Source organism: Orussus abietinus, unplaced genomic scaffold (genome assembly GCF_000612105.2).
Source record: "Orussus abietinus isolate OABI.00-Male unplaced genomic scaffold, Oabi_2.0 scaffold235, whole genome shotgun sequence".
NCBI lineage: Eukaryota > Metazoa > Arthropoda > Insecta > Hymenoptera > Orussidae > Orussus > Orussus abietinus.
In genome coordinates this window covers 108,492-136,418 of record NW_019394385.1, presented here as the reverse complement: position 1 = coordinate 136,418, position 27,927 = coordinate 108,492, and the positions used below count along the sequence as shown (strand labels likewise).

Sequence of the window (27,927 nt, the reverse complement as noted above, 5' to 3'; positions counted from 1 at the left end):
AATTTCATTTTTTCGAGATAACATTACACCATATTTGTGTCCAAAAATCCTATATACCAGCTTTTCGTTCTCTCATTGTTGTCGTTTCGGCGCCATTAATATCCCGCTAGCGTTCTACCTAAAACGAAATGCGGAATTTTGAAGAATACTTAACCGTGAAAAGGTCGGCAAAGTAGGTTCCATTGATTCATCGATCCCTCCTCCCCGTTTTATCGGTACTCTCGTCATCCCTTTCTTCCGCATCCCACCCTTAAGAGCAACAAGGATGCCCTGCTTTCCAGGCGTCCCTCGTCGTAACGGGGAACTGCTCCAAGCGACGGTAACGGTGGTAGTGACGCGACACATACATGGCAGAATTAGGGACAAGTAGAAAATGCAACTGCGAAGCTTCCGTCCACGAATCCACCGATCCATCGGTAATACGCCGGCTCCCGGGAAGCACCCTAAAAACCCACCTACCACATACAACCCTTACGTTCCTCCTCGACAAACGATTCGTTCGTCTCCAATAACCACAGGCGTACGGAGTTCCTACTTCTCCAAAACGAGAGATTGCAGAATTAAAAGTGCTCCGATTTAAATTCAATATAACCTACCATAAGCCGATAAGCCTCGCCGGGCCACGGCGCCTAGTTGCCCTCCCCACCACATCGGCCGTAAAACTAGCGTTGTCTCTTTTTCCCGCATTCCGACAACGAGACTAAAGAGGATATCCTGCCTGTCGGGTCCCCTCGCTCGGCGGCGAGGTCTCTCGCGCGCCCCTCCTCTCCCCGCGCCGCGCCCTGCGGAGGAGGCGAACGCGCAGGCGGGAATGCGGGTGCAGAATCGAGCGGGCCGGGAGCCGCGAGCCGTCTGGTCCACGCGTGGTCGTCGCGTCTCGCGATTGGTTGTCGACTTCGCGCGATATGGGATCCCCGCCACGTGGTAGAGCGGCATAGAGCGGGGTGACAGAAAGTTGGCCGTGTGGCGTGATCGGGCCGGCGACTTTAGTCGCGGAACGCGCCGCACTCCTGGGCAGTCTTGAACGGTGTCGCCGACACAACACGTCGAGTGAGCGGACTCGACCCGGTTCTCCCGTGTATCGGCATCCCGAAAGCTCGAGCCATTTGCGCGGACCGACCGCGTCAGCCATGAAGCCTCAGGACGCGCCACGCGACCACGGAGACTCCGGTAAGCGAGACGAGGCCCCGTGGTTAGGTTAAGCGTCCGCCGCCGCTGCAGCGGCCCACGTCAGACCGCGGCAGCTGCATCGGCCTTCGCGCGGCTCGAAACGGTCGTAGATCTCGTGGCCGATCGCCGAAAGCGGAAAGGTGCACCCAGGGCACGGCCGGACATCGCCAGGCTCCGCTATTCGTCCGGCCTGTGAACCCGCTCCGACGGGAAATTAGGAATCCAATCGAGATCGCGGGTCTTCCCTTTAGGACGCTCCGTTAACTTCACTCGTGCCGGTCGTCATGATTCGATTTCGTGTCTTCAAACTTGATATTCACGGTGTCGTTGGAATGTTTACAGGGTCTTCAGCGGGGGTCTTGTTGTCCACGCGAAGCGGGAAAATTTGAGCATTGATTCACCTGAGGGTGACATCGTTTTGAGGATAGGGAAAGAAATTTCGCAATTTTCTTGTACCGTTTGCTGCACCACTGTTCCGCGGAGCAGATGCAGTGACATAAAGTCGCAGGGCGATTCGGGTGGAGTTCGACGGAGAATGTCGTATTTAGCACGGCTATTGGGATTGTACATGGTAGTAACCGTGGTAAAACTTTTTGCGAGTTTTCCAGCGGATGCTCACGCTATCTGCGCTAACCCGCACGAGTGCTGCTTGCGATCGCTACGCGAATGGTTGACCGAATCGTTTGGCAAGAACTCAGGTTCTCTATAAATAGGACATTTCACCGGTTGATGTGTATCGTCTTATCAGAGGGAGAGACGCGTAGTCTTGTGATGTTAGAAGATAGTGGACTGGAAAAATTAATCGCAATATCATTTTTCCACCTGGGTATTGAAGGAGGCTCATTTGGGGAAATTTAATCAATAAAAATGTGTTGTCGGATATTTATATTCTCCTAAAAACGCGCGTTGCAAATCAACAACCTGTCCTGGTATTAAATTTCGCTTTAACGGTTTTCTTTCCTTTGACAATGTTCATTCGGATATGTTTGAAAGGATTCTGTATTAACGTAATTAATGCATATCAGCATTTTAATATTGTTTTGGTATAATTTAAACCTCATGAATAATGGTACCTCATGTAATAGTTGATGCTGGGTCTAGTAAATGCATCGCCAATTATAGGACATGTTTTATCAATAAAAAATTCAATTGTTCGTTTGCAATAAGTATCGTTTCTCTTCTGACAGTGGAGAGGAACAATAATCGTGCGAAATTCGTTTCGATTAGATGTTTCGAGTACCGTTGCTTGAACTCGCATCGAGTTATTGACAGTCATTTTTAAAGAAACTTTACCAAACCAGTTGGAGAATTTCAGAAAGTCACGTTAAAGACCTTCAATTAGCTTGTATGGTCGACTGTTTGACCCTTTCATTAAGACACGCATTTTGTTACAAACCCTCGCTTAATGGAAAAATAACCACTCTCCTTCCTTTAATATTCGTAATTCAATACTCCGACGTCCTTTATTTCGTTATTCCTCGTGTTTCGTTAATTATTTGGGCGATCGTTTCGCATCTGAATACGCTGCGCTCTCCCAACTTAATTAAGTGACTAATAACGCATTCGTAATAGGTAAATTAATTGAACGAGAACTCGGTGGTGAATTCGTTTAAAGGTAATAAATGGCATCGCGATCATTACGTATTGTATCCGTATATTAGCTATTGATTGAACAGGAAGCCAGTCGCGATTGTGTATTTATACTCGAGCAGCAGGTAAAAATGAGTTATTTGTTCCAGTAATTCTACCCATTATTAATTTAGTTTCCTGCATTTTTAATATTAAGTAATTTCTTCCTCCGAGCGTACATTCATTTTGCAAAATGTACTTCTAAAAGTATTATTTGTCAAAAAAAAACTGCGGGGGAATGTTTTTGCTCATGTTTAGACGAGTGCAGGCAGGTAAAGAAAGTGCGCTGATGAAGCTGCTACAAGATTTTTTTTTATTTAATTGTGCACAGATTTAGGTTCTCTTAACAGCTCGTGCTGGCGCACCACGGTCACCGTTTTGCCAATTGTTATTTGTCAATTACGAGTTGAAACTTTGTCAATCGACCTGCGGAGCTCTGCCAACTTTGTGACTCCTTGACGTAAAGTTTATCCTTTGCATTGGCACCTGGGATTAAAACGGAATTTAAGGTTATCGGACTGAGAAAACGAACGCCTGCAATTGGCGGTGCATATTTCGTGGGTAATCCGACACCTTGCACTTGTAGGCCATTTTTCTTCTTTATTTCGTTCGACTTGATAGCTGGATTTCTTGTGGACACGATACAAAGTGAGATCATTTCTTCCAAATATTTGTTTTCTTCAATTGCTTCGGAACAACGTTTCAATGCCTCTGAAAATGAAAGAATGCTACTTTTTTTGTACTGCCCTGGAACTGTTTCATTAATTATAAAAAATCAATTAACAGGTCACGAGTACTACGCATTCCGCCTGAAATTCCGCAGTCCGGAAGTTGCGTTGCTTTCTTTGTAGAGCTGACCAGTTTGCTGCGCATTTCTTATTTCTTCCTCCAAGGATCAGTTTCGTTGAGAAGATACGGATGTCATATTTTTTCGATAGGCTAATAGCACGTAGCCTGTTGACGCAGATTAAGAGTGCGTACACACGTATACGATTATACGAGCGAATCGAAAAAATTAATTTTTGTACATTTTTACCGATGTCAGTCATTCGCAATAAAAATGTGGCGTGACTATAGATGACTCATACATTCAACCCTCGGAGATAAGTCTGTTACTTGCAGAATATGTATCAGTTTGAACGTAATTAATTTTTTAACCTTTCTTATTTCCATATGGCAGATAAATGCCTGCAATTGTCTCGCCGCAATTAAATGGCTTGCCTGTTAGTAATAATAATAATTATTCATCCCTACCACTTTTTCGCGTCATGTAAGCTACCTATAAACGGCATTTGATTTTTTCCCCTCGCAAATGAATAATTCCCAGTAAAGTACCACGCGAGAACCGATAGAAATTCTGTGATTTATGGTTTATGTCCGTTCCGTAAATATTTTCCAAGTACTTGTACAATGCAAGGGACCACGTTATCGCGCTTCTCGAAATCCGTGATACATGCATCACTCGAAACGACCCATACGATATTTTCGAAAGCGCTATTTCTCTAAATCGGTTATCTCGGGAGAGTTATTTGATTTCACAAAGACTCTATATCCCATTCTCTGCAGTGATTCGAATTTTTAAATCTTAAGATCCTTTTCAAATATCAAGTCAATGGTTCTTTTCTCTTCGGTAAGTATCTTTTAAATCTAATAGTCGTGTCTTTTTTATTTTCATCTATAAGACGTTATCTCTAATGTTATACTCATTAATCACGTGTCACCCGTTAGCGAACCCGCAACCGTGTCACCGGATGCTGTTTCTAAAACAAAACTGTCTCAAATGTCCCCTTGCAAGTCGATCATCAACAATCTCCACCAGCTCTCATCTTGATATGAATCAATGTACTTCAGGCCACGCGCGGCCCTCTGTTAAATGATCCTTGCATTGAAATGTATTATTGGTGCACGCATGCGACGCCTGACGATCTCAAAGGTTAGCCACAAGTCCATGGTAGCGTCCTACTGTGCGCATTTGCAATCGCTCCACCTCGAACCCTGGACTTTTATTGCCAATATCGATGTCAATAAGCGTAACCCGACCACTTGAGGCAAGTACAGTTTATCACTTCAATCCGAAGATCGGTGTCTCGACCGAATGCAATACGTTGAGCGGAGCCCCGCTTTTTCGCGAATTCAAACTAAACGATTCTTCCTTAGGTGTCGTAGTTAACCCTTTCTATTCGACCATTCTTTTCTTCGGTATACTTCCTCCGTACGGACACTCGAATCGTGAACACAGCGGTAAAGTACGGACCAAGTTATGGCAAAAGATCAAAGAGTCGAAATTAGGTTAAAAAATTCGATCAAAGTTACGAATCAATGCGAAGTTGTAACGGGTGGTTATAGTCACCCAGGACATGGCGAGCGTGCGATGATGAGTGACTATAGTCACTCGTCGAACATCGAGGGCATGCAATGATGAATGACTATAGTCAACCTTAGTATCGAAAGGGTCACAGAATGATCATCACTTCAGTGCAATGCACTCGGACTGTAGGACTCTAGGCCATTTGTGAACTCTCCCCCAGAGTGGGGGAAACTTAAATTCACCCCGGTGCACACAAGTAGTGCGCCGAGTCGAATCTAACTTTGACACTGAGGTTAACGTAAGGTTTTTGTGCACATCTGAGTGCGTTACGCGTGTAGAGCGCGGAACTCGAGGGGTGAACGTGGTTGACGTTGTCCAAGGTCAGGGTTCACAAGTTCAGACTCCGCGATCTCACGGGCGCTAAAACGTTTCGTGACAATTATGGTTTCCACGAGTTAAAGTCCCTAAAACTTGTTTTTTAATGTATACTAGCATAATGCGCACGCCCCGCGCGCGATCCCACGATCTTTAGTATTGTTCATGTGTTTCTCGTATTACTTTTTATCATTTCTTAAGAGACGAACACATTATTTATATTACATTTTTTTAAAGTAATGAATAACACGATAAATGTGATCTGTGAAGATAAATGAAATATAACGCAATTAATGTTATTCATAACTTATTTATTCTTTATAACACACTTTCTATTTTATCGCTTACCAAAAGCCAGTTTCTCTTTTAATTAATATAGGATGAACTCAAATCCACATTAAAGTTTGCTGAAACCAAAAATCCTTGAAAAATTGTATCGCATCCTCTTTTTTCTTATTGATTCGCGAACTGTCAGAATGCAAACTCTCAAGTAATTCGAATAAAATTATTTGACGCTTCAGTTGCCTCCGACAACCCATCAGAGACCGAATAAAACGGCGACAATGTTGTACCCATGGATTTTTTGAAGAGGAATACGTGCACATTAGAGTGCTTGATTATTTTTTTTTTAATTCTTTTAGGTTTCTTTTAACGTGATTCAAAAATTTCTTTTAAATTCCGTAAGGCAGAAATCCTTATTTATTACAGTAATGTGCTGCGTGGATGGAGAACGGAGACGTATAGAATTCTAACTTGCGCACTTTGCTCTCTTTTAATAGACTGTTGTCGTTCCGTTCAAGGTAGACGGAAAGAGGTTGACGTCGACGTTGAGCAAAACATTACAGAGACTCCTGTACTACGATTACAGCTATTGTCAGTCCTACGAACCGTGACACTGGTAGTATTCAGAGTAGATGATAACCTTATTTTAACATCGATGTGGTGTAAAATCAGTTAATGCTGTATTATTTAACTATTTATTTATAGCGCCATTGTGAAAATATCGATGCTTCGTACATTCGGTTTGTTTCTCCTTTCATCGGGAGACTCCGGCAGATAGTTCTTTTCATTTCACAATAAATTAATCAATGACCGGCTAGAAAGTGATTTAAAGGAACGACGAGAGAACATAGGCCACTTGTCAGGTAGGTGCCATTAATCGATGAGGAACGTCAGCTGAATTTTTTTAAGCGAAAACAATAGGTGCTTAGAACCTTGTCGATTATGTTGAAAGGGAAAGATGTAGTTCAGTATCATGCAAACTATTAACAATGGTTTTTGTGTTGGGCACCTTTAATACAGCGAGTTGCAGCCTCGATTATTTGTAACAAATGCAAGTACATTAGACTTAATGGTTATTGCTAACACGCTATATTTTACAGTAACTTTTCTAGTACGGATCGAGAAAAATAAAATTGCTCAAAATCGTTTCTACACGTTTGTAAGAACTCGGGTTAATGGTTCGCGAATTTTTGTTTTAGCGCGCAGTTTTGACTTAATTCCGAAGGTAACAAAAATGTTACCGAATTGAACCTCCAGAAGATATCTCTTTTCGTTCTTTATTACGTATTCGTGTATGATTATTTCTCAATTAAGGGCGCTCACCACTCCAGCGATTTTGCAGTGCTTCACGGGGACAACGCTTCCGAACGTATTTCTAAACCGATCGAGCTTAACGAGTGCTCATATCGAAGACGAAATGTTGACCTGTGTTTATATGAAAGCGATTTTCGATAAGTGGTCATTATCATATAAAAAAGTGCAATGACATAATTTCAATGCCCTTTTAACTAGGAAGGAGGTGCTTGATCGAAAATCGCTCCCATATAAACACACGTCAACATTTTATCTTTAAAACGAGCACTCGTTGAGCTCAATCGGTTAAGAAATACGCTCAAAATCGTTGTCCCCGTGGAGCACCTTTTTCAGGATTTTCAAGTTTCTCGCGAGGAATTTGGGCATTCCTTAGCAACCGTTGCCGACTCTAGGCGGAGCGTCCAACTTGCGTGTGCGTGCGGCCGAGGGTCACACACGTTTCGGCGCCTAGTCCAGAGGCGTCTAGCCGTTGTGTGAGTTGTATACGTGCAAAATACGCACACATTTTTCGCCCGTTGCTAAACACTGCCCATTATGCGTCGCGTCTCCCTCATCCGAGCGAGAAAGTACATTTTGGTTACCTCCCACCGAATTCGATGCTAATGCCATCTAGCGGTGGAAGTCATCGTCCCCACTTGGTGGTGAACGCCGTTAATAACTACGCTTCACAGATGACTATCTCGATAACTTAACCTTAAAAGTACTGAATTTACAATGATCCCGGCTGTGATGTAAGGTTCACTGACTCGGTTTTTAACTTTTCGAGTGCGTAACTTAAAGTGATAAGCGATCGGTATGGAAGATATGCAATTTGCGCTGACAATATCTTTGCTTGTCACAACCACCTTCTATATCATACATTAAATCATCGTGTAATTTATTATGGCTCAAATATTAATCACAGTTCGATGATACCTACGTAGAAAACGTTACCGAAAGGGCCGGGGCCGTACGAGGAGTAAAAAATAATGCACGTTACGATGCTTGGTCGTCCACCATAAAGGTCGAGTCACATTATCCGACACTTACCGGTGCCGATTTGATAAAACATTGTAACATGCGTTCATCCTGTCCGATCTTCGTATAGCGTAAATAATGCCATTAAAATACATGTCACAATGTCCTGCCGAATCGCCACCGGTAAGTGTCGGATAGTCTGAATCGACCTTTACAGATCGTTATTACTTCTACTACGAACGTTGTAACGACGGACGTCGAAAGAGCGCTCGTGTGGCCCCGACATTAAGGTACCTAATTTACAATTATTTCGGCTGTGATTCAGCGTATACTATCTCGGTTTTCATTCTTTCGAGTGCGGACCTTCGAGTGATAAGCGATCAGCGTGGACGACCCGCAACCCGTGCTGACAATCACCAGGGACGGAATATTAATTCGCCTTTTTTTCCGGACGCGCATGTACGTCCATAGTCCATATTGATAATGTGTGTCGTACATCATCAGAGTCTAATGGCAAACAGAATCTGCGGGACGCACATCCGCGTTTGCATCACTCGAAGGGTTAATACAGGGCGAAAGGGAATCAACAAGTGAGCGAACCGAAGTGCGAGTGCAGCTCGGCGATGCAAGCATTAAATTGGAAGCAATCTTGCCGATGCAGTTATCCTGAAGAAGTCGCAGTTGAGGAACGACATTATCGATAAACGGGACATGCGCCGGTAAAATGAATGATTTGGCCGCTTTGAAACAGTGGCAACTATTTCAGGACTGAATGCAATCATTGTAAGAGTTTTATTAAGAAGGTCGCTATACGTGCGACAACCCCGAGTGATAAGGTACTGAAGAGTTCGTGACCGCTCAGAGATAACATTATGAATATTGAAAAAATAATGCTAACAGTATTCAGGTGTCCGCATTCACAAATTTAAATCGGAATTAATGTTTAAGGAAAGGGTGTGTTAATAAATTTTGTTAAGAGATTTAGAGTTTAGTTGAACAAATGCGTTTATCAAGTCGACGTTCAATGAATAATGCATCCTCGGTCGTGAAATGGTCTTTTGTCGAATAAAGTGCGCTCTGTAATCGTAACAGCTCAAGTCGCAGATGCACTTTCCGGAGTTAAAAAATGTTTGGTCCGTGGAAAGTTTGCGACGGAGTCTGTATGGAGCCATCTGTATCTAGTTTGTGTCGGGTCTGTATCGGGTTCATTTGCGGTCTTGAGCACCGTGTACGTACTCTCAATCAAGCAAAATAGGTCATTTCCAGCAAGGGTGGTTGGTTCGAGCTGAATTAACCTCAAGTTTGTACATTTAGCGAGACATGTTAAAAATATGTTACTTGCTACTGAACATCCCCATGCATCGCTTCTGAGAATTTTCATGTTTTTTTTATTTAGATTCTGGAAAACGCGGATCTTGAAGTAAACGTCATGTGTCAAAGAGTTAAGTGATAACAATTGACCGCAACTGAAATAACAGATGACTTACGATTAATAAATCTCGATTGTACTTGTAACGGTGACAAGGCACTGATAACCATCGAACAATTGTCGATATATTGATGTGTTCGTATTATCCATATCGTCGATGTTGATGCGTACAATAAATGATCCGGACATGTTGACAATAATCACGCTACCGTGATCAAGTTTTTTTTTACTTATTTTCTTTTTGCAAGGAAACCGGTATGTTCATCAATCTGCATACTTGTACTTGTTTCGATTACATAGTCAGTGGTGACTGTGTCAATTCTATTAAACTTTGTCACTAGCTCTAGAGGGTACTACATATATAGTAAACACATCCGCCTGCAAACCAAATGCCGAAGTTGCGACTGAACGGTTAAATATATTTCCATAAATCTTCGTGATGTTGGTGGACATTAAGCTTATCAACCGTGATAAATTCGGCCTCTGCAACCGATTAGTGGCTGGATGTATTTGGAGCTTGATTACAACAAATTCATATCGACTCGCAATAACACTTTATTAAAATTAAGAGTATTTGTGTATCATCAAATTGAACCGTAATCACAATCTTAATGATAAGCGGCTAAAGATCCATTTAAAATTCGCGAGGGGTTAATTATGCCCCGCTGATTGCGCCGTTTGATGTGTTTATTTTTGTTGGAAAACACGCAGTGACACGTTTTTCTGTTTTGCTAAAATCTTATTTTAACGGGTTTGAGATTAAAACGCAGCATGATCGAATTATTCGTTTAATTAAATTCTGCTCGTCCTTGGTGACAATTTTAATTTTATTATCGACAGAGTGTAGCTTTCCTTTTTTTCCTGTCCGTTGCACGTTAGTCACGCCGTAGGGTGGAAAAAATTCATTATCAGTCATTACCCGTCTTTACGAGTGGAGAATCGCGACTCTTATCGCAATGGTAGTGCAGCGTCCGGCTGCGTCAGTAGATTTCGAGAATTGAAACTTAAGCAGATAGGTACATGTACTTCAATGAATTAAAAAAGGACGGTTGTTGATTGTAGCACGTTTGATGACGTATTAGTACACCGTTAAACGTTCTTGCGGGATTAAGACACGTTGTACGTACGTGCGCATGATATGACTTCATTGTGCTTCAACCTATTCTCCTAGTATTTATTAGTATATCTATTCCTTTTTTAGCTATTTTTAGAAACCTTCGAAACTTGGAGATAGTGAAAATCACATCAAAATCTATCCAGTGATTCACGAAATTACCCCGAACAAACTTATAGATACACACGTATTGAGCCCTTTATTTTATGTCATATAAACATACATAGAGATTATTTAAAACTACCAATCCCAGAATTTTCTTTTTATTTCAATGAAGAAAGTTTATCCTCTAAATATTAATTTTATTTACCTACTTTCAAGATTAAAGTTAACGTTATTTTCATTCGACAAATGTTAATTTTATGATATATGGGATATTTCAACGTAATAGTTACCCTTGTTTAAATGGTAAAGAATTTCATGAGGCTGATTTGTCTCACTACAGTGGATAGTTCTGATCGGCATTTGCATATTGTATGCAAAACTGGAAATGGAACAAACAATATGAGCTCGACGCGAGTAGACGAACTTTTTACGGAAGATAATGATAAGAATAGGAACATCAAGGCTTCCCTATTATTTCAGTATACGATTACATGAATACGTATCGTTAACTACACGTATATAAAACGCGGAAATAAAAAGTGCGGTCGAAATGATGAAGGGAGTGACTCAAAGCAACTCTACACTCCTCTCAACAATACACATAGAATGTCGCCTTTGGCTGCTGCACACTTGTTTAGCATTACATCTACATTTACTTTTTCATTTAAACGTTATTTACGTCGACCCGGGGTTCAATTTTAACTTTACTTCGGACGGAATTTCGTACACTGAAAGAAAATAATATTTAACATTACCACCCGAGTTGTGAAATAGGCGCTTATTCCTGAAAAGGATTATGATATACAACTACAGGTTGCAAAGTTATAATTTATAATGTTATTCTTTCATTCTGAAATTGTATATCATATCCCTTTTAGGGATTGACGCCTATTTCACAACTACGTTTTCTCAATGTAGTGTCATTATTTCATTTGGATTTTAGATTTTCATACAATTAGGAAAGTCGAACGGTAGGAGGTCAATCAACAACATTCTTTCACACTTCTTATCGGTATCTTTGCGGGTAAGCAACGTATTAAGTAAGTCGTCATTTCTACTTATGTAAAATAACGAGTCTTGTTAAGAAAAATTCATTGCGTGGGAAAACACTCCACTTCAAAACTTAATTTTATCATAGGACCCTCCAAGCTTAATGGGAATCATTAAAGGTTGTTATTAAAGATTTCGTTTAAAGAAAAGTACTCGTACTAGAATATTATTAACATGTGAGAACAGTTTTAATGACGAGGATGTAAAACTGCGTGATTTTTCCTCATTGGTTCAATCAATATTCAAATGACAATTTTCTCTCTTCTTTTCCTGATTTCAAATGGTAATCACTTAATCAGCTTTCCGTAAATCATTCTGATAGTGTTCCTTGCAAGGAGTCAACAAGGGTGGGCACAACACGTTTAAAATACATTTTGCATCTCCACTTAATCAGCTTTTTTTTCGATAGCTCAAGTTCTTTATCTTTTTATCGTGTTCGACGCACCGTTCGTATCTCGTTAACCCTGCTCTTGAACTTCTCTTGTCAAATTAATCCGCAATTTTATCTTCATCTGACGTGGAATCCGACATTATCATACATCTTGGATTTGAATCCAGTGTCAAAGTTTCAGAAATCTTTCGAATCTTACATAATCATTTGCCAGGGCGAATAGCACTCCCCGTAACATCAATGACTTGTATATTTCTCTCGCTAAATACATAGATACCGTGGGTCGCACGGTTCGTGAGAAACCTTCGAGTCTTCTCGACGTAAACTACACGTAATGTCCTTGTCATGTGACTCCGTTGTAGTGCTTCCGAATATTTTGCTTCTCGTTCTAATTGTCCTTTGAGTACTGGAATTCAGTTAATTGCCGAGTCTCGATTTCACGTAATTTTACAGACGCTATTTCAGGAACAGACTCGACATCAATCACTTCAAATAAATGCGTTGGCTACGCGTAAGAACTGTCCTTGTACTGTCATGAAATAAAAAAAGATCGTATGTATTGCCCTCAATTGAATGTGGACGACATAATTTAAGTATTTAGATATAGAAATTGTAGAATTAACGTTGAATAGCATGTAGAGATCAGCGGTTCTTTTTGCAGATAGAACGTACCAAGAAACGTATATGCGCTTGTCACATAATGTCGCTTTAAATCCACCGGAACGTGCCAACTATTAAAATCATTAATCTTTAAGATTTCTTCTTTTTTTTTTTAAACTACTTATGTAGTTCTTATTGTGCGAATTGTCGAAAAATTTCCCTGTATGTAGTTCGAATTTAGCGCCACTGGTGCGACGATGCGTCGTTATTGATTTCTCTGTGCTGAACCACACTCGGAGTAGTCTGTCACGCGGTTAAACTCCAAAAGGCCGTAGAATGGTGATCCTACTGTGCAAAGGTATTAAACCCCAATTGGGAGGAACAATTTCGGTGCCTCCTCGGTGGCCGGTGTAAAAACCGTCGTGTTTCATGATCGCGAGCCGGAAAACGAGATTACCCCACGGAAAAACGTGTCACGGGCACCTCCTTTCGCCATATGACCACGAAGCAAGAGAAGTCGCTGCTCCTTTGCCTTACGCTTTATACGCCCGAAAAATCCAAATTATGTCTAATTAGTTAAACGATAGACGTAAAAAATCCCGGATAAAAACAGTGCAAGTCTCAATTTTATTCGACTGGGAAGAACGTGCCCAATGCTGTGCAGTGTGCTGCATAAATTTGGGCCTGTGTCATTTAACAGTTCCCGAGGTTCTGGCGTTTTGCGCTAGTCCAATTAATGTGGCATTAAATCGAAGCATTAAAAATGTTAGAACAATTAATAAGGTGGGGTTACTATCTAGTCGTGTTATATGTCGTGGTACTATACTTGCGCCAAATAATTCTTCATAATTATTGACAGGCTGTAAATTATAATTTGTCCTGACGCGATTGCTCCTATCAATATCCGGGTACAGGATGGACGTATTATAAATTCATTTAAATGCTTATTTAAACACTGGTCTTGTACTTATTGACATCTACTGAGAGTATAATCCACTACTTCGGAAAACATTGCGAGTTTTTAGTTTATTTCATTCGACGCGAGAGTGTCACTAGTCAGTAGGGTGAAACATGATGTATATGCCAGAAATAGTACTTAAATAATTATATGATAAATTATAGTATTAAAACTAATATTTAAGTAATTATTCCTGAGAGAGAAATTGTTTGGTTTCTTTTATTTTTATTATTATGTCATTGGAATGTTGTGCTGTCGTAATTCCGGCGGTGATAATTTGAAATTCCAAAAGTATAGGAGCGTTTAGCCAAAGTTAAATAATCAATTTCATATTTACCAGAGAGAGTCAAATATTTACTTTCGTTATCGATAGGACGTGCGTCACATCTTTATTTGCAAAATAAATATTTCTGTGTATTTGCGGTGACCTTTTAATAAATATAATGATGAAAATGAGTCGTTAGATGTCGTGGCAAAATTTCTAGAGAACACTGATATATTTCAAATTTCTACTTGCTTTGACACCGCAACTCCTTTTGACGTGGAAGCTCGGGATTGACATTGACATCGGGATCAGTTAACTTCTTAATAAACCGACAATTTCCTTAGTTTATTCAAGTGAGCGTAATCCAGTTGAATACATCGCAAAATTCGCAAATACAAATAAATAACTATATTATTTTACATTATAGAGTGACTGGCGAAGTGCTCCACGTCATTAACAGAAAATTAATAACCCTAAGTTCGAATTTTTCTCTTTACTTTCGTTGTACATTATGAATTCCGTCATGAATCTTTTAACATTTTTCCCTATATGTTTAAAAATATTTAACAGTCGAATCCACCACTGAACCATTTCATTTATGTGGCAACTCGACGGTGAAAGGATTCTCGACGAGTCGCGAGATTTTCGCAAGGTTCCGGCTGTGCTAATTTTTGTTTTGTGCGTAAATTAAGAAACCGTGGACAGTTATCCTAAAATATCTGAAATTGTTTAGCTCAGTGGCAGCACTTGGAGCTTACTCTTTTACCGACCACGCCATCCAGAGATTTCGGAACACGCGATTAATATATTTCTTTTTTTTTTCTATTTTTTCCTAAGCCAAGGTGTCTTTTGGAAGGATAAGCATTCATGACTCCTACATGGTCATTAAACCTAGTTATGCATATGCAGTCGTGATGCGGCGATTCTTCTAACCAATTTGCGTAATTGTTGTGCGATGATGTCAGTATATATCCGTACGTACTTTGACCGTTCATCATACGATGCGCCGCTTATGCAACTGCGCTAAACTCTTAAACCCTAGCGCGTCTCTCGACATAAAGTGCGAGATACAGTGGTTTGCGGATTCCAAATGCGGGCTGCAATTTATTTGTTTTATTCCAGGAAATTATTCACACGTTGAGCTGTAAATTTAATTTAATTTTAATTTGTGGCATAACATTTGCAAGGCATTAATGGACGTCATGTGCATTAGTCAGATGCTATCAGTGGCATGTTTTTTGGTATAGATGATCTCCGTATAGTACACAAAGCGACGGTCTTTAGAGTATAGTAAAAACATTTTCTTAGAGAATTTTAATACTAAAAAAAATGTTTTTAGAAATCTAGCAAAATTTATATATATATTTTTTTTAAGTGTAATTTCTTATGGCACGATAATACGTCTAAGTTCGCGTGTTATGAAAACGACTCGTATCAAAAAGTGAAACTCTTTTTTTGGTTACAGCGAATTACTATTCACATTCACACTTGTGTATTAGTATTAATTCAATTTGCATAAACGTTTTCATAAGTATTACTGCGTTATTCTACCAGTTAATTATTGACATTTACAGTGAGATAAAAATAATAAAAAGAGGAATGGAAATAATTATGCCAAGAACAAGCGGTACCAAACACGTAAGAGAATTTCCTGAAAGAGTAATTAAGAATAATTAGTAATATCTAATAATTTTCTTTAACTGAGAAGTTTCACCTATAACGCTTTTTTATTTAAAAATTGTTTTTTAAGTAGTTACGAACGACGTCCATGAATTATATGTGTAGTTTTTTTTTATATATAATTAAGGCCTGAAGTTGGAACAAAATTTACACTTTATTTCCTACTACAGTTTACTTTCATAAAAAATGAGGTCAGTATGCGGCACAATTAGTTGCGTTTATTCGGGACTTTGTTTTACTTGACGTGGATTGAAATGTCTTAATATTACTTCAAGGACGGATTTACGTTTTGCAAAGGTGTAATGCATTTCAAATCTATTCGATTCGTGCGAGCGAAGGAGTTCGCGCCCTCGATTAAAATATTGGCGTGGAATGTAGTCTAATTGCTTTCGCAATTAAAAATTACAAATTGCACATTGTCCTTTGTCTTGCGACGGTATGTCAGTGACTGTTGATCATTATCCATATTCCTGTATCGGGTGATTAATACTGAATTTGAAAGACTGCATTTTACGTATTTCTTCATACAAAAGACATTTCCTATTCTCTGCAGTTAATGACCATCGATTACTACCCTTGTTGTTTTGTGTTGAGTGAACTTTACTGAACTTGAAACGACTGCATGTTACATATTTCCTCGTAAAAGGCACATTTCATCCTCTTTATGTTCATGCTTGTATTTACTAGGAATTCTACGTTCGATTTTTTGGGCATGGGAAGTAAGTCGCCAAATTGTCACACAACAAACATACAGAAAGTGTATTTAATTTTGTAACACTCGTTCGCCTTGAAGAGTACAGTGAAAAGCACCACTCTTTGAAGAGCCTTGAGATCCTTTCTTCATATTTATTTGCATCTACGAATCCTGTTAAAGATATCCAGCGTGTGTGCCTGAACTTTGAGTTCTCACGTTACACTTGCGTTTCTAGTAAACAGTACTTCATTTTAACTTGATACTTTCACTGCAAATAGGCACCTCTGGTAGTTGTTTTTGATAATTTTAATTCGTGAAAAACCATTGCTTACTACCATGGGCTTATTTCCAAGAATTGCGAGATTCTTTTGCGATAAATAGACTTGGGATACATTTGTTGTGCCATGTTTAATTTTTCTCCCCGCGGTTTAAAAATAATGTTTCTCGTATTTTTAAATAAAATATACCTTACGACGGCGGTAACTTGCAGTTATCACGTAACCGATAAATTATCTGTGGTCATTTTCTGCCGATAAAAAAAATAAATTGAAAAAAAGGCTTAACGCAAACTGTAAACGCTTTCACTTATAAACGTTTTGTTGGAGGTAATAACGAGTTTAGTTACAAAACTGAAGTGAGCGCTACGCGTTAAATCAAATGTTAAAGTAATATAAAATCATTGCTAACAGATAAAGTTTGATGTCATTAATAATCATTACTATAAATGATGCTGGTGGCAATTTCAATTTTTTCCAAGTATGAAAGGCAAAGTGTTATGTGATATCTTTCTTTGTTTGTTACAGATAATATGACAAGCGAGCAATCACTTTTGGGGAACGGATACATTAACGGATTCTCTCGGGATGATAAAGTGAGTAATAACATTTATATCTACGAATTGCTTGACACAATAACGTATAAGTAATGTAATTGACACACGGTGTGCTGAGCGTTTAGCTTCGATGTTATTATTACGACAAATTGCAGAAATAAGTGAAATTAATTACTTCTCAGGATTACGCTGTTTGAGGATTCTCTGATTCCTTAACGGCTTAATATGACATTCTTTTTTTTTATCGTCTCTTACTGGGCTCCTTAATCCCGAGGGAAAAGAGCGTAAGCAGAACCTACTAATCGAATTGCACCAGATCCAGTTATTCATTTTCTTTCGTAATTTGGCACGATTAAACGTATCGTTATCTTAACTGTTTCATAGTGAAGATATTTTGAAAGGTTTAGGTTTTCAATTTGCACGGTAATTTGTTGCTCCGTAAAAACGTGGATTTCAATTAACGCTGTCATCCGCGGTAGGTCGGCAGGGTGTGAAACACCTGATAAGCTTGCATTACAATAAATATGTAAATAATGACTCTTTATGTTTGATTGACAGGTAGTTAGCAAGACTGACTTCCAGTATGCTACCGCCAGTGAAACGGGCTTAGATGGTAAGAATTTGATGTTTTCTCGTAAAAACATACAAGATTATTTATAAAAAAAATTACTATTTTTATTTTTCGTCTTTTTATATACTTTACAATTGGAACACAAGACGTGTATTAAAAGATAGAGAAAAGCAATATATTAATTTCCCTAAACGGAATTGTATATATCCAATTACTTTTTCTATCCATAAAACTATTGGTTGATTCCATGGGAGGATTCTTCATTAAAATTATTCGTGCATTATGCACCCTAATATTTCGTAGTCTAATTAGAGGGGGAATAATTTGAGATAGAATTATCTTGGTTCTAATGGAATAAATGAAGAAATTAGCAGTTAAAATTAAGAGTTCGAAGATTAGTTCGGAGATTAGTTTCATAAACTGTAAAGATGTAATTCCGAAAAATACAGCTATTTGTTATCTATACGTTGAGTATTAATACATAATTACATGTATGTTCAGGTCCAAACCAGATTCTTCAGACGGACGTGGATGCTACCTCAAAAGCCGAAGGCCGCGTAAGGATAAAGATAAACAGTGAGGATGTTGATAAGTTCCAGCCAATGTCCGTTCCTGGACTCTTGATGAAAATTGCAAAACAATGTCCGAACCAGATCGCTTTGGTATCGAGAGCTGGAGTGGACGGCAGAAAAACAACGTATACTTACAGGTATATTCAATTCTGATTTGTAATATAAAATTGTAATACATGGAATTTTGAAATAAGCTATTTTAATTACTAAATTTCTTTATATAAAAAATAGTTGAACTCTTATTAAGTGTAAAAGATTAAACTATTTTTGGTCAAATGATTTATTATTATTATTATTATTATTCTTTTAACAGACAATACAAAACAGATGTAATCTAACTATATTCATTTTAATAGGCAATACGAAACAGAGGTGAGAGTTGTGGCCAAAGCTTTCATAAAATTAGGATTGAAACGACATCACAGCGTCTGCATCCTAGGCTTCAACTGTCCGCAATGGTTTATCTCAGATCTTGCCGCGATTTATGCAGGGTAAGAGGTTTCCTCTATTTTAATAATTCAAGGTCACGACCATGGTTCAGATTACGTTACGACCGAATACGTTTTTATGACTGACCCTGAAGCTCCTGATCGTATTTAAGTATTTTTTGATAATCGTTAAATATAGATCAGAAGGCTCTTTATAGTTTGCGTGAATAAAGTAGTACTTGAAAGAGCATTAAAACATTATCAATCGAAGGATGAACGAATTAGTTAAGCGATATTAATACAATATTTCTACCGGGTCAAGTAGATAGGATAATATTTGTTTTATTCACTCTTTTAAATAATCCTACTTTGCTTATACGTAAGATATTTATATTAATATAATAGGTGCATTATATAAAAAATATATATAAAACATATTTTCTTTTCTTCCAGTGGATTCGCCGTAGGAATTTACACAACAAATTCTCCCGAAGCCTGCCAGCATTGTGCAGACAGTAGTCGTGCTAACATAATTGTAGTAGAAGATGCTAAGCAATTAGAAAAAATATTACAAATAAAGAAGAATCTTCCTCACTTAAAGGCAATCATACAGTTTGAAGGAATACCCAAAGAGAAGGATGTTTTGAGTGTATGTATCTCGACTGAAGTTTAAATGTGCAAGAGAAAGAATGATATAAACCCGTGGTCAATTTTTCTTCAGTGGGCTGATGTATTAGACATTGGAAGAGCGGAATCAGACGATAGGTTGGACTCTGTACTTCGGAGTATCGGGGCTAATGAGTGCTGTACACTAGTGTATACGGTGAGAATTGCAAGAATACACAAATTCGCGTCATGTTCTCTGTATTATTGGTCATAATTGTCATTAGATAGTACTTTGCTTGTAGTCAGGAACAGTTGGCCATCCGAAAGCGGTGATGTTGAGTCACGACAATTTGCTCCACGATTCAGCTTGCATCGTAAAGACGATTCACCTGAAAGATGAATGTGAAGTTGTCGTTAGTTTCCTACCATTATCGCATGTCGCCGCGCAGGTAAGATGGATACATCATCCAATAACGCTAAAAATTAGTTTTTAAGGAAGTGATCATTAATTACAAGATATTATCAAATAAGATTCTTTTTATACAATGATCAACATTCTCGAATTATATCAATTCCATGTTTGCAGGTGGTAGACATATTCATGTGCATGACAGCGGCAGCCACGGTTTATTTTGCGGATAAGAATGCACTTAAAGGCAGTTTAGTAAAGACGTTAACGGAGGCGCGTCCAACTGCGTTCTTAGGAGTCCCACGAGTTTGGGAAAAGATTTATGAGAAGATGCAGGACGTCGCTCGCAGTAATGGGCCTATAAAAACATGGATCGCGAATTGGGCTAAAGCACAAGGACTGTATTATAATATGAATAAAATGAACGGGGTCGATTACAAACACTGGGGGTACCTCATTGCAAAGTGGCTAGTCTTCAATAAGGTGAAGTCAACGTTGGGTTTGGACAGGTGTAAAATATTTGTTACCGCTGCAGCACCGCTAAGTACAGAAATCAAAAGGTACTTTATGAGCTTGGACATTCCTATAATGGAAGCATACGGAATGTCAGAGTGCAGCGGAGCTCACACGCTCAGTTCAAATGAACGTTACAGGTAAATGACGTGTACTTTAGCATATACGTTAGTGAATATTAAAGTAGTAAATACAATTTGATCATCATTATCTCTTTCTCATTAGGCTCGGAAGTGTAGGTCCAGTTATGAAAGGACTCGGGACAAAATTGGACAATCCGGATGACACTGGTGAAGGAGAAATTTGCATGGGCGGTAGACACGTCTTCATGGGTTACTTGGATGTACCGGATAAAACTAAAGAAACAAAAGATGATAATGGATGGTTGCACAGTGGCGATCTTGGTAGAATAGACGTTGATGGTTTCTTGTATGTCACAGGTAATAATTCTTACATTAATATTCAGGCCATTAATTAGAACGTTCGATGAGGGTCACAGACAAGGGTTGTACTTTACTGATTCTAATTTAACTAACTAACAATTAACAATATTAATTATTTTCACTTTTTTTGTGCGACGTAATGATATAATTTGTTTCATTTGTACAATTTTCAGGAAGAATAAAAGAGCTCATAATAACAGCTGGTGGCGAAAACATTCCACCAGTTCAAATAGAACATACCCTACTGTCGGAACTCAAAGTCCTCAGTAATGCCGTGTTAATTGGAGATATGAAAAAGTACTTAACAGTTCTAGTCACACTGAAGGTATGTCGCATTTCACAAATCGTTAATAGCACTATTTAAAATAAACGATGTATAATTGTAATTTCAATTCTTAATTATGCTCAGCATTCACAACTTTCTTTTCAGACTGAAATGGATTCGGAAACTGGAGCACCCTTGGATACTTTGGCTTCAGAAACAAAAGAGTGGGCCCGATCCATTGGCAGTAAATCGGAAACGGTTACGGACGTTTTGCGGACTCAAGATCCATGTGTAAATATATTTTCAGTTAAATACTACATACAACATGCCACAAATACAGAAACGAGAAAGACATGTTAAATTATCTACGATTTATTTTCTCAATTTTCGGTTATAATACATAAATCTTATTACAGATATATAAGGAAATTGAGGACGCTATTCAAAGGGCAAACACGCATGCTATAAGCAATGCTCAAAGAATGCAAAAGTTTCGGATCTTACCGCACGATTTCTCTGTACCAACTGGAGAGCTGGGACCAACGCTCAAGGTTAGGAGAAACGTTATTTACAAGGTTTACGCGGATTTAATTGAGGATATGTACAAGTAAACAGACAGTAGAAAATGAAATGCTAAGGAGAGTGCTGGACACCGGTCTTAATTGAAGCAGTACAGAGAACAGGGAGAGTATCTTTTATTTTCCGTGCACCAGCACTTTTCATGAATTCCATTAATGCGTCAATAGATAGTTGGTTACAAAGCATACAAACATGTGATATTATGTAAATGCGTTTTCAATTTAATTAAAATAAACTAATACTTTTCGTACAGTTATTGGTGTATCATATTTGAAATTGAGGTAAATTTCACCGAATATATCTCAGTAAATGGTGTTCAAATACATATGAGATTTGATACAATGTACTAGGTAACACATACTAGGACATCTATTTTTTTCATATGTAAACACGAAACAATTGAATTTTCAACTGTAACTGCAAGAAATTGAAATTCAGTGTAGGCAACTATTTGACGTATTTGAATTTACTCTTCAATGAATGTTTGTGCTCTGTTTATACTGCAAATAATTTGTAAATATACTTTAACAGTAAGAATTTGCATTATGACAAGAGTATACCAGTTTTTCAGTTGATCAAGTCCCATCGATGATGTTTTGTAAAATTGATATAATCCTTAATATGTAAAAGGAAACCTTATATATTTGCTATTTGTAGTCTCACTTTTCTAAACCCAGCAGGTCTTCAAAAGCGAAATTTTCCTGTTAAAAATGTCTGCAGAAGATATAAAAAAATAACGAAACTATTTGTAAACCCATTGAACCCAAATTTGAAAGAATTTTTATAACATTCACCTTGAATTTATCAAAAACGTTTAAAGGCATCAACTTTCATTTCATGTGAAATGGTATGTAAAACAACCGTTATTATTCAATTTTTGTTTTCTTTTAATTCAGTGATAAGAAAATATTTGATTCATTTAAATGGAGTACACACAACAGGGTTCATCTCATCGGTAGAAATGCAAAATATTGCAAACATTTTCATGATTCACGGATGAAGTAATATGACTTCAATTTACTGTTAGGACAGTTACAAAAATAGAAAATCTGAGTTTACTATTAGTTTGTACCGATACTGGAATAAAATCATTATTTTTATGTAGACTTCTTACTCTATTTGTTCCTCAGAAATATGTGTTAAGCACCATTTACGTATAATTGGGCACTATCGATACTTAACAGTTATATCGCTATACTCAAAACTCACTTTAAGAGCGACCAAAAAGACTCGTGTGTGACCTATCGATAAAACAGCGTTCCCAGAGTTAAATTTCAAAGTCACAAATATTATGTGCCTTTAGGCGCAAATTAATTCTACTTCCAATTAAACGGTTTTGTTAAAATATCTTTATATAATATTCTCTTCGTAGCTTTTCTAATTCCAGTTGATAGCTTGACCGACTGAAACGGTAAATAGAATATAGTAATGTTTTAATATTATTCCAGTCAATCATGTTTATTAAATTTATGTGGCCCTTTTCGGTCGCATTTATCAATGAGGGATTTACGTTAAACTTGTTAATAATTTGTGACCAGTACTCTTCTTTTTTGAGTTATAAAGTGTTTCGCGTATGAACTACGTATATAATTTTGTACATAATATTTCTGTACGCGTATTGTACCGAATTTGTTGAAACATCTGTAACAGCATTGTTATTAGATAAACATCGTTAGAATTACGTCTGTAAAGTTCAATAATGTAAAATATGTAGTACTTAAGATGTAAGGGATCCTAAGAAAGAAAGTGCCTTTTTGTAAGAAATTATGTCCATGTATAAATGTAAGTTTCATTGATGAAGTTCAATGAGCATAATAAATTCATGTGTATTGACATGATGTTTCGTACTCTTACATTCCGTAAATATAAAAAGACTTTAAATAAATTTTAATGATATTCGTTAGAAGCTCAAGTAGTATCTGGTAATTTTTACGTTTGTAAAAAGTTATGAGTTAAAAAAACGATTAATGGAAAAATAAAACAGCTTTTTAGAAAATGTGGATGAGTATTGCAAAACAAAATACTTAAGCAGGACATGATGTATATTAACACATTTAAAAGGAATAGCATTTATTATTAATATTAATTTCTACTATTAGGAGTTAAAATATATTACTAATGGAGTGCCGTATAAAAGCTTCTACCCATCTATCATTTTCTATCTTATTTATAAATGATTGTCATGACATCTCTTTTCAAATATCGTGTTCTCTGTAGGAGGTTGAAGTAATTCAATGTATGTAACGATGTAACGATGTAAATTGGATTTCTGGATTTTATGGTAGAATAAGAAAACGACATTTATTAGTGTTCAAATTGAAGCTGTTTTTCATCCTGGAGACGAAGGAAACAGGTAATGTAAAGAAGAGATGCGTTTTAATGGAATATATATTACTAATACTTTATACTTTACAAAACCAAGGCTGTAGGTATACTTGAAAATTTACAGATTTTTATAATAAACTGGACATTCATCAGGAAATATTACTAAGCACATCACAGCACTTCTAAAATGCAGATATATATGCTCATTCATTTTTTCACAAAATGCTTCCAAAGGAGGCAATTTTAAAACATCAGTCAATCATCTGCTTGTCAGTGATTCGTAAATGTTAAATTCTATTTTTGACCGGCATCATTATTGAGTACTTTTTTAGACCTGTTATGTTAAAGCTTAAACAAACGTACGCTGTAAAGATAAAAAAATATGGGATGATTTCTTCTTAACCATCTTTAACAATGTATACAATTGCCTTTATTTACTATCTAATGGGCTGAATGCAAAGCAAAAGAACGTGAAAATAATTATTAGAATATTATCAGACTGCAGCATTATTACTTGTAGTTTGAAGCGATACTACTTCCTCAGGGACTAAGCAAAGATACCCCTTTGTTAAATTCTAAAATTCGTTTCAAGTCTTAAGGTATTTTTTGATCATTTGTGACCATGTTTGCACTAACTATGCTGCAGTATGCAATTTCAATAGTTTTCTAAAAGTAGATATTAAATACTCGTACATAAGTCATACCCCTAAGTCTAATGACAATAATTACTGCAGAATGTTAATATGACAAGATGCCATGGGCTGAACTAGTTTTTGCCGATCAAAGTTAATGACTTCATTATAATTATGCACCAGCATCCAGGCATTACTGTTTTAAACTATTATTTTTATAATATGAACATTATATTAAACTCATTGCTTTAAAAAAAAAAAATGAGGATCAATCTTATGAGGTACTCGACGTATTAAACTTTTGTTGAATGATGGATGTCTTCCTTTGAGGTACTGTTTCAGGTGTTGGAATAGCATCACCTGTTGGCAAAACACCAGCCGGCTTCGGTTTCGCTGTTGATTTCTGTTTTGCCATTTGATAATCTCCAGAATCGAAATACTTCTGCTGTAAAGATCATACGTGATTTTGTATTAAATTCATGTACAAGGCTTATCGATAACATAAGATAGTAAGAAAAATTAAAATGAGAATCATGAAAAGTATTTATACGTACCCCTTTAGCTAGCCTCTTTTGAAGAAATACAGAATGCCCACTGATTGGACCACGTCCAGCATTGGGAAACTTAGCTTTCAATTTGGCTTCTTCCAATTTTTCAATATCATTTGAGGACAACTGTAATGAATACCATGATAAAGCTTTCTCAAAAGTAGTTTTAAAATAAAAACATACGTTTACACGCAATCGATGTAATTTTCATTATTATTATTGAACTTATGATTAGCATTTTCATTAAAATTATGAAAAAGGTTGAACTTCTAAGGATAAAATTGTGCACAGAATTGACGATCTTGATATTTATAAATACACATAAATAGTAAAATTATTTCATTCTTCTTGTAATACAGCAATGCAGATTATAAATATTTACTATAAGACAACCTTGTAGTAAGTATTTAAATGACATCCATGTAAACTTAAAAGATATATAATTCATTAATAGAGATCGGAAACAATAAGTCACGGCATATCAGTACATGCAGGGGACAGTACCAAATGTAATCAACTGTATTTGTGATTCTGAAATTTTGCTTCTTACCTCGATCGTCTGGGGAGAATCGTTTGATTGTTCGTCGCTCATGATTAATTCTTTTGGAATAACTCCACGGTGTTTACTAATGTTTCTTTTGTGCCAGATTCCCACTCACCTGACTACGAACACTTTGGCATATAAGAACGCAACCGTGGCTGCGTACCAATTTTTATATACAAATGGCAACAGCAAAGTAACTGCGTTAACACAACGTCAACCGATGGCTGCTATTTACTTAAAACTTGAAAATGGTGACTATGCGAAGTTACCTTCCCATCAAAGCACATCAAAGTGACTAGATCTAGGAACCGTTGAGCTCAACTTTACTAATCTAGTTTGGTGTACATTGGACTCCATCGATGGTTTCCTCCTGGTCCGCACTGCCCTCTGCGGCCGCGCAGCGTACTAGCGGCGGGCGCAGCGCGGAATTCGAATCACTCGAGGGGTAGAATGGATTTTTTAAAAGAAATAAATATTTATAAACAAAAACAATTAATGAAAATGTTTTTAGTATTATTGTGGAGTGTCCCTGACCCACCTAACGTAGTTTTTGTTAAATGATAATTTACAGAATTTTATAAAGAATATAATAGAACATGTTCTATTAAATGTTAACAAGTTTCTTAGCGATTCAATTGTCCCATCCACTAAACCGAAGTTAGAATATTATCTTAGCTTAAAAGAAATAGTTTCTAAATATATATACAGTGAAATACCGTCGGAAAATTTACGACGCATCAACTATCGGACATGGAAACGAAATCGTGATTTCATGTCTGTTATATATTTACGTTCTACACCATTCTTCGTATTCCTCGAATAAATGAATACCTGTAAATCATTAAATGAGTGTGTAAATGAACACCCGTAAACATAAGAAAGACTTTTCTTATCCGAGTTTTTTATAAACGCAAATCGGAGTGACTCTTATGAATTGATTTCATTCGATATAGGTATCCAAAACGTCAAACCCCATTTCCAATTCGTATTTGAAATAAGAACAATAAACTATTATGGATTTCAAATTTTAAATCGATTTTGAATCTATTTGCGTTTGAAATTAAATACTTCCAGAGAAATGAGAATATTAGGAAAGAGTCGATCAGAATGATACTTGTTCTATCAACTGAATCAACTCTCGAGAAAGTTAAACATCACGCGTAACTCGAAATAGCCACATCGGCAAAACCAGATGAGATTAAATTGTTTTCTTGCATTTTAAATACAAATACAAGTCATAAAATTACGTGTCCGAAAAAGGCATGGACAACGGAGGGTTAACGTTACGACTAGATGGCACGGTTAATTCGAGACGACATTTCTCGTGGAGGAATTGATCATCCATTCCCTCTGTTAATTACTTGATCGCGGTCGTTGCAAATTGACAATCCGCCTTACGAGCCGCGGAAGGAAGGGGCGATAAGGCCCGAGGGTGAACGACGGGAAGCGAGAACGCCGGCGGGATGCATAAGATCCGCAAGAGAGCAACGGAGAACGCCGCTCAGGATGGGACGAGACCGCAACCCGAGGTAGAGAGAGAGAGAGAGAGAGAGAGACAGAGAGAGAGAGAGAGTCTTCCTCGCCAGAGTGTAGACATCGATGCTAATCCGATTATCCGGAGCCGATACCGAGACCCTTACAACAGGGAGTGGAAGGCCCGAGACAGGAGTTTTAAGAGCGGTAGAGAAAGCCCGGTACCTATGCGACCCGTAGGAATAAGAGAGAACGCCACGTCTAGGACCCTCGAGCCCCGAGCCGGCGGCCGAGCCGAGCCGGCCCCGACGACGGGAAACTTATTTTTGGTCTTCTCGTTCCCTTTTCCCTCCACGTGTCACGTTTGTCCGAAAATTCATATAACGAAATATTGGCCACTTAAATTTACTTTGGGCTGTAACGGGACTGTTCGGCCGTCGCGAAACATGTTACAACTGGTTTGCGTATAATATCATATTGCAAAACTGTCAATTCCTTCGAAAACATACAATTTTATTTCCAATCGTGTTTCCTCTATTTACTGTGCTTATTTTGGTTTTTTTTTTCCAATAGAAAATACAATCTGCTATTAGGAACACCATATGCAACCCTCATCAAACATATGTTTTCTCGTATTTTTTAGTAAGCTGAAAAAAAAGGAGAGTAAATTCATTTAATTTACTGCGTTAAATGTGGCGAACTCAATAAACCAGTTGACTCAATTTAGATTTGGAGCTATCAATTCTGTTTCAGTCAAGTTTGGAGTTGATTCAACTACAAAATGTGATTTTGTACTAAATGTAAGTTGAACCAACTCGTTTATTGAGATCGCCATGTTTAACTCAGAAAATGAGTTGAATTTACTC

General features: G+C 37.7%; 2 protein-coding genes across 3 annotated transcripts; one reads left to right on the top strand and one right to left on the bottom strand.

Moving 5' to 3' along the window:
* The first annotated feature begins 980 nt into the window (after positions 1–980).
* On the top strand, positions 981–23,377 carry LOC105697837 (very long-chain-fatty-acid--CoA ligase bubblegum). The gene is made up of 13 exons (XM_012421528.2): positions 981–1,170; positions 17,125–17,192; positions 17,712–17,766; positions 18,226–18,433; positions 18,653–18,787; positions 19,178–19,373; positions 19,446–19,547; positions 19,633–19,779; positions 19,917–20,392; positions 20,478–20,692; positions 20,869–21,020; positions 21,126–21,251; positions 21,377–23,377. Exons 1-13 carry the CDS (start codon positions 1,131–1,133, stop codon positions 21,569–21,571), a joined length of 2,115 nt encoding a protein of 704 aa, XP_012276951.1. The 5' UTR covers positions 981–1,130; the 3' UTR covers positions 21,572–23,377.
* A 532-nt stretch (positions 23,378–23,909) lies between these two features.
* LOC105697838 (alpha-endosulfine) lies at positions 23,910–25,945 on the bottom strand. 2 transcript variants are annotated; one of them, XM_012421532.2, is made up of 3 exons: positions 25,595–25,945; positions 25,051–25,170; positions 23,910–24,938 (listed from the first exon to the last, which is right to left on the bottom strand). In XM_012421532.2, exons 1-3 carry the CDS (start codon positions 25,634–25,636, stop codon positions 24,771–24,773), a joined length of 330 nt encoding a protein of 109 aa, XP_012276955.1. In that variant the 5' UTR covers positions 25,637–25,945; the 3' UTR covers positions 23,910–24,770. The 2 variants fall into 2 exon arrangements, with proteins under 2 accessions (XP_012276955.1, XP_012276954.1); XM_012421531.2 differs by having other exon boundaries at positions 23,910–24,941; positions 25,595–25,927.
* Between the last annotated feature and the right edge of the window lie 1,982 nt (positions 25,946–27,927).